Genomic DNA, 7,004 nt, shown 5'->3' with positions numbered 1-7,004 from the left:
GTGCAAAAGAGCAGAAAAATAAATAAATAAAAACAGTATGGGGATGAGGTAGGTGAAAATGGGTGGGCTATTTACCAATAGACTATGTACAGCTGCAGCGATCGGTTAGCTGCTCAGATAGCAGATGTTTGAAGTTGGTGAGGGAGATAAAAGTCTCCAACTTCAGCGATTTTTGCACGTGCCAAAAGTAGCACAATAAAAGGAATGGCATTTTTTTCTTTGACCTTTATTTAACTGCAAGTCAGTTAAAAACAAATTCTTATTTTCAAGGAACAGTGAGTTAACAGAGTTAACAGAACGACAGAACAACAGAACGACAGATTTTGTACCTTGTCAGCTCAGGGATTTGAACTTGCAACCTTTCGGTTACTAGTCCAATGATCTAACCACTAGGCTACGCTGCCGCCCCATGCTCTAAGCCTAGGCACATCATACAGGTGGAACGGGCATCAACCGAAGCCAAGCAAGCATTGCATTTATTGCAGTAGCATGGATGATCTTCTCCCTGTCTAGACAGAAGTGGAAATACAGATATGTCTTACAGATCAGATCATCTGTATAACACCCCGTTTATACTGTATGAGGTATAATTATATAGTCCTGTTGTCATGGCAATATGTGAATTAAGTAATAACATTATATGGATATCAGAATATATTTGGGGAAATTCCACACACAATCCCCAAAAGGAATGGATGTTAAGAGCCAAACTCAACTGACTCCGTAACAGAGTAGGTGTGAGATGTCTTGAAAATAGACTGGCCAACTGCTGCGAGATTAGTGAGAAGTGATGGTTGCTGATAATGGGCTACACTTATGTAGCTATTCCATTAAAAATCTGCCATTTCCAGCTACAATAGTAATTTACAACATTATCAATGTCTACACTGTATTTCTGATTCATGTGTTATTTTAATTGACTTTTTGGTGGGGGCTTTTCTTTCATGAACACAGACATTCCTAAGTGACCCCAAACTTTTGAACGGTGTTTGTTGCAATATATCATAACAGAACGAGAAATAAAATGACACTGAAAAACAAAAACAATACTCACTCTACTCTCCCTTGCACCTTCTCCAAAGTAACCACTGTGACAGACACGTTTTAGTCCAGGCAGTCTTGACACCGTAATAAGACAATCATAATCCTGAATTCTGGTGTCAGATGACACACTGGCACAGCTCCCTGTTCACTGAAGCAAAACAGTTGGAGGCTTGTGTATGTCATACGTCAGACAAACACCAGTCATGGAGACCACGTCTAAAGTCAAACTAACTATGTGTTAAACAAGCTTACCACTGCTGCATTGCCTGTATCGTGGGAATAAACCTGACAATGCAAACATAAAAGGAAGAACTGAACGACAAATGGTTTATTTACAGTAAACATTTTGCTTTACATTTTATACAGGTGATTTTGATTTGCGTAAGTCACTTGGAGCAAATATTTGTCGCAAATTAAAGCCAAAACCTCAACTCCCCCCATTTCGCTGAAAAGGCACTCCTAGGGTAAAATAAAGGATGACAAACAGAGAAACTCAACAAAAAGGACAGGAAAGGTTGCTAAAGATTTATGATATGTAAACAAATAACAGAAAAGACTAAACGCATCACACACATCGACCAGAATTCTACTTATCTGGTTAACTTCTAAAAACACTGTCAATGTTGACTTTCTCTGACCTACCTCCTCATATTTCCCCAAATCCAAACTAGACATTGGTTTGATCTGGCTGCTATACTAACAGGCCCAAGATATCAGACTGATAGGAACAGATAATATACTTTATCTTAACCAAGGGGCCAGTTTAAAGGAGGGTGTGGAGCAACATTGAAGCAGAATCAACTCCCAACCTTATGAAAAGACACACCTGTCCTTCATATTCTCTCAAATAAAAAAGTGAGGGACACAAGTTATACTTGAACATAAAAAAGAAGACAAATCCTCACCCTTTCCAACAGAAATAAAAAAGTAAGGCATACAAATACTCAACTTTACACAAAATGTTGGATGACTCCATGAGATGATGAATGATGCTGGCAGGAGTTAGTAGTATGAGGTGAAGGGTCAGAGATAAGGGGAAAGGTTGACAGCGAGATGTTGACATCAATATTTTTGTAAAAATTGAGAGACATTTTGAGGGATGGACATATAAAGATAATGAGCGGACCGCCACCTTAAGGTGCTATTAACATGGAATGCACATACTTTTCACCTGGTCAAAGTGACAGCAAAATAGGTATCAGTACTTCAACAACAAAATGAAATGTCACGTCTGACTGCATAGTTAAAATATCTAAAAAAGAGTAATATTGTCTTTTGTGTCTAAAAAGGATGTGCTGGTCAATCATTGACTTGATAGTTTGAATCTATACATCTGGTATGTAAAATGTGTAGGTAACGTACAGCATCATGTGTCAAGCAACCTGTCAAGTTGACAGAGCTCCCCCACCTCTCATTTCTGTTGCCTCAATCATTCTGTCCAGGGAATGTAAGGATCCTGAGTGTGTGAGAGAGTGTGTGTATGTGGTCCATCTCACAGCTAAAACTGCACCCATCCTTTAGCAGTGTCTTGACTGGAGCTGTGGAGAAGGGGAGATGCAGAGGATGATGAGGATGATGAGGATAATGACAAATGTGAGAATGTCAACATGGATGGATGACAATAAAATGCTAACATGGACACCGCCATAATCACCAAACTGTTTAAAAGCTTCACTCAAGGGGATGAGAGACTTGAACCCATCAGGGATTAGAGCTAGTAACCCTATGATTCCCAGTCAGTTTCCCTTGCCACAACACCATTCTGAAGGCCTGCCAACTTCTTTGGTCTAAACCATTAGCTCTTCTAAGACTGACCTGGCGCCAGCCGCTGTGAAGTCTCCCCACAGGTCTGCAGTAGACTGGGCGGCAGGGACCCGGCCTCCAAAATCTAAAAGAGAAGCTGGTGGGGTAAAAACAAAGAGATTATTTAGAATGTAGGGAGGTTATCCATGTTAAGCTGTGAAAGGGCAGTGATAAATGGGACATTTTGATCATTGAGCTCTATAGCCTAAAGAGGTCACCTGTGTTGGAGTGTGTAGGTGGAGGTGATTGCTGGCCTCCAGGAGGGGATACAAGGACTGCACCCTTAGCCATTGGTGGAGGAAGGAGAAGGCCACTACCCATGGGCCGAGACTTAGCACCTGGATCCTTCTTCTTTATGTTCTAAGACAAAGAAAAATGATCACATTTTAAATGTCTTCCTCACTTTTTCTTCACATCTCATTTTGTTTCTCCTCTCATTTCAACATGTTTCCCATCTATTTCTGTAACCTCAAATGCTCACCCCAATGCTGATCTTGATCGTCTGGCCCTCTTTAAAGCCTAGGTCCAGTTTGGGTGCTGTGCTCTGAGACGCTTCCTCTTTTGCCAGCTCACCTTCCTGTTTTACCCACCTGTAGAAAAGGACACAGAGATATGTTTGATTTTACTTCATGCTCCAATGTGAAGATCTATATTGAAAATGGACATTGATACCAGACCAAAGAGAGGACAGGTATGAGAGGTTGACTCACTTAAAGTGGTCTTGAAGAGCCACATTGAAGTCAAAGGAGTCGCCACGATCAGCAAACCCCAGGCCGATAAATGCATGTCGTCCTATATAAAACAGAAGTGCATGAGAAGACAGATGTACAAGCATACTGTATTTAAATGACTAATCTGCAATTAACCTTCCATACCAGACTGTACTGTTTTCCGCTAAAATATATTTTCAGCATAGCATATCAGTTTGCATGGTGATGTATTTCTGCTGCTGTCTTTCTGGTGTGAAGGCACCTTACCACTGCCATCCTCTATCCGCACCACAAAATATCTGCTGGAATCTGTGACTGCCTCCACCACACATCCAGGATACTGCTCCACTGGGGCTTGGGCAAACAACTCTCCTAAGAAATACAGAATTCAGTTTGCCTCAAAGTTGGATATGATGGTATGCATCAGAAGCAGACAAGGTGACAGCCAGTACAAGACATGAGCGCAACAGCGGTACTGGCAGATGTAGCCATGACAGTCGGACATCTAGTAGTTAACCTGAGTTTTTGTCCTCTAGCTTGATATAGGCAAGCTTTCCTATGGATATTATTTTCATCCTGCCGGTCCATGCTGGCTCATCCAGCTTCCAGTCAGCTGCTCTGAAAAACAAAGAGAAGCACCATACCTGCATGTCATGACTCGGCTATGTTACTGGGCTATTGGGCCTACTACACAAAAACCCATAATCAAACTGTGTAATGCAATAATTAGTGCAATCTCAAACTATGCAACAGAATGAGTCTTATGCTACATAAATAACATCACACTCTCACCCAGCAAATCAGGAGTATTTGTATATTTTGGGTTGCCCAAAGAAGCATTATTTTTTATTTGATATATAAGAGCATACAATTTACAATTATTGACATAAGTGCAGATATATCCTTGTTTTTCTTATTAGAAATAACCCCCCACCCCACCAGACTACTTTAAATTATTAGCATTTTGGTTGTGTATTCTCTAGATAATATAACATATATTTTTATTAACCTTTATTTAACTAGGCAAGTCAGTTAAGAACAAATTCTTATTTACAATGACTGCCTACCACGGCCAAACCCAGACAACGCCGGGCCTATGGGACTACCAATCACGACCGGATGTGACGCAGCCTGGATCTAGCTATAAAATTGTATTAGCTACATATCTTTACATAAGAACCAGGATCGATTTTCACTAGATACACTTTTCCTCTGTAATGTTAGCTAGCTACAGTACATAACCAAATAATTTTATAAATAAACCAAGATGGACCACAGCCTGCCGTGTCAAACGGGAACAAATGAGTAATAGTGGGCAGAGCAAAGCACGAGCTAGCGAGATCCTATCGGCGCGTTCTAGCAGGACATTTGCATATTTCCGTTAGGGAACGCCTACAATGTATAGTGCGCAATAATTTAGGGAAAGTCTACAAACCTTAGCCCACTCTGTTCGTAACTGGTTCTAGTTTTGGGAACAGAAAACTGTATTGAACTCAAATATTTAATCGATGAGAAAATGTACCGAATGTCGGCCATATATTCCATCTATTTTCATCTTCTCCCATTGCCGGTCACTGGGCTTCCTCTCACTACCATTTAGTAGTTCACTACCATATACTACCATGTATTGAGTGGAAACGCCAAACGGATGCTTCACATTTATACATCCGGTGAAACATCTCTCTTATTGTTCTGTGACATAACTGTACCATGACTGACTGAACGTTTGAGCCACCGTAGAATGTACCGTGCTTCCTGCTAACGTTTCCTGTAAAATAATTTGACACAGCAGATGTGTTTAGCATTGCACACCGCTTGAAAATAATGCTGACATGCCTATTTTAACTGTTATATCTTACATAGCTAGCTCATTAGTAGTAACTAACCTGGCTAGCGCTAGCAGCTAGAGATCCTAACAGTGCCACATTATAACAGATACTGAAAGTTAACTTGCTAAATTCATTAAAACGTTATCCCCAAAGTAATCATCTTCTCGCCATGTTATGCATTCAATAACTGAATCATGTCAAGCTAACGTTAGCTAGCAACAACCTTGATGGATCCTCTCCACTTCTTCAGGTTGACATTTGAGTAGTTAGCTAGAAGAAAGTTTATTAACAAAGAAAAACAACTCACCGATATCCACGGTTAGTGGCGCGGGGTGGGATCTTGTACACATGAACCTCTGGCTTTACACAGATCACTGACTCGTAACCGCTGTCTGCCAGTGCCATTTTGGCAAGTTAAAAACTTCCAAACTTCTAACTGCCATGGGGGAGGGTGAACCAGTCTCCACTGTGCAGCTCAAGAGCGACTCTCTTGGAGAGGATGATTACTACAGTAGCTTTCAACGAGACAACTTTTATGGTGCTTATGACAAGCTACGTTTCCATCCAATAATTGGCGAAATGTTTTCATGGCGAATACTTTAAAATCCGTATAAAAACAATATGTGAATTTTCACACCAGAGATGTGTTATCATGTCACTAGAAGAAGACCCTCGATATTTATTGGAAAGGCGCATCATGCTCATCACCTTGCACTGTCACCACCCTGTGAAGGTCATTATAATTTATTTAATATGTAGTTTAATAAACTGAATGCTTACCCGACGAGTCGTAGTGGGCGGACCACACAACATGCCATTGCGTGACTCCCAAGTTTACTTCGATATGATGGTTATTGCCCCAGATTTCTCGCATAATTAATTGTACCGACACAAAAGATCCCACATTGTCTAGCATATTTCATTTTGTCAATGGAACGTTAACCGAAAAAAAGTTGTTTCCATCAGGCCTGTCATGCCATGTTTTTCCCACAGTTGTGTTAAGTTGGCTGGATGTCTTTTGGGTGGTATACCTTTCTAGATATACATGAGAAACTGTTGAACGTGGAAAAACCCAGCTGGGTTGCAGTTCTTGAGACACTCAAACCAGTGTGCCTGGAACCTACTACCATACCCCGTTCAAAGGCACTTAAATATTTTGTCTTGCCCATTCACCCAATGAATGCCACACATACACAATCCATGTCTCAATATTCTCAAGGCTTAAACATCCTTTAACCTGTCTCCCTCCTCCCCTTCATTTACACCGATTGAAGTGGCAACAATACGGGATCATAGCTTTCACTTGGGTTCACATGGTCGTTCTATGTCATGGAAAGAGCAGGTGTTCCTACACTCAGTGTATGCTTAACATTTTTTTAACTGGTACCGGGCTACCTTCAGACGAGGCTTGTGGGCACCCTGGAGCAAAACAACCAACATGTACGTGTTCGTGAGAGTCTCCTTTTTCCAGAGTTATTATTAGTGTTTATCCTAAACGGTTCCGACACTACAGACAGAAGTTGGCAGATTGGCAGTATCAACTTCAGAGTCCAATGATGTTCGTGTGGGCAATATAATAATCATGTTCACGAGAGTCTCATCTTTCCATTGAGTGGTA

At 40.9% G+C, this 7,004-nt stretch overlaps 1 protein-coding gene across 2 annotated transcripts; it reads right to left on the bottom strand.

Moving 5' to 3' along the window:
• Positions 1–1,357: 1,357 nt before the first annotated feature.
• On the bottom strand, positions 1,358–5,932 carry LOC110528059 (adaptin ear-binding coat-associated protein 2). Of its 2 annotated transcripts, none has more exons than XM_021609847.3 (8): positions 5,694–5,932; positions 4,075–4,175; positions 3,825–3,929; positions 3,558–3,639; positions 3,329–3,437; positions 3,066–3,207; positions 2,860–2,944; positions 1,358–2,582 (listed from the first exon to the last, which is right to left on the bottom strand). In XM_021609847.3, the coding sequence occupies exons 1-8, from the start codon at positions 5,789–5,791 to the stop codon at positions 2,543–2,545; spliced, it is 762 nt and encodes a 253-aa protein (XP_021465522.3). In that variant the 5' UTR covers positions 5,792–5,932; the 3' UTR covers positions 1,358–2,542. The 2 variants fall into 2 exon arrangements, with proteins under 2 accessions (XP_021465522.3, XP_036839507.2); XM_036983612.2 differs by lacking the exon at positions 5,694–5,932 and adding an exon at positions 4,993–5,302.
• Between the last annotated feature and the right edge of the window lie 1,072 nt (positions 5,933–7,004).

This window comes from Oncorhynchus mykiss, chromosome 7 (assembly GCF_057628025.1).
Source record: "Oncorhynchus mykiss isolate SJ-2025 chromosome 7, ASM5762802v1, whole genome shotgun sequence".
NCBI lineage: Eukaryota > Metazoa > Chordata > Actinopteri > Salmoniformes > Salmonidae > Oncorhynchus > Oncorhynchus mykiss.
This window is presented reverse-complemented; position numbering and strand designations above follow the sequence as displayed.

Excerpts from the sequence above, each read along its gene's own strand:
- LOC110528059 (XM_036983612.2), bottom strand. The coding sequence starts at position 5,102 with ATGGAATATATGGCCGACATTCGGTACATTTTCTCATCGATTAAATAT. Across the intron at positions 3,930-4,074 it reads GCTAGAGGACAAAAACTCAG|GAGAGTTGTTTGCCCAAGCC; the intron begins GTTAACTACTAG and ends TGTATTTCTTAG. Across the intron at positions 2,583-2,859 it reads TTCACAGCGGCTGGCGCCAG|CTCCAGTCAAGACACTGCTA; the intron begins GTCAGTCTTAGA and ends CCTTCTCCACAG.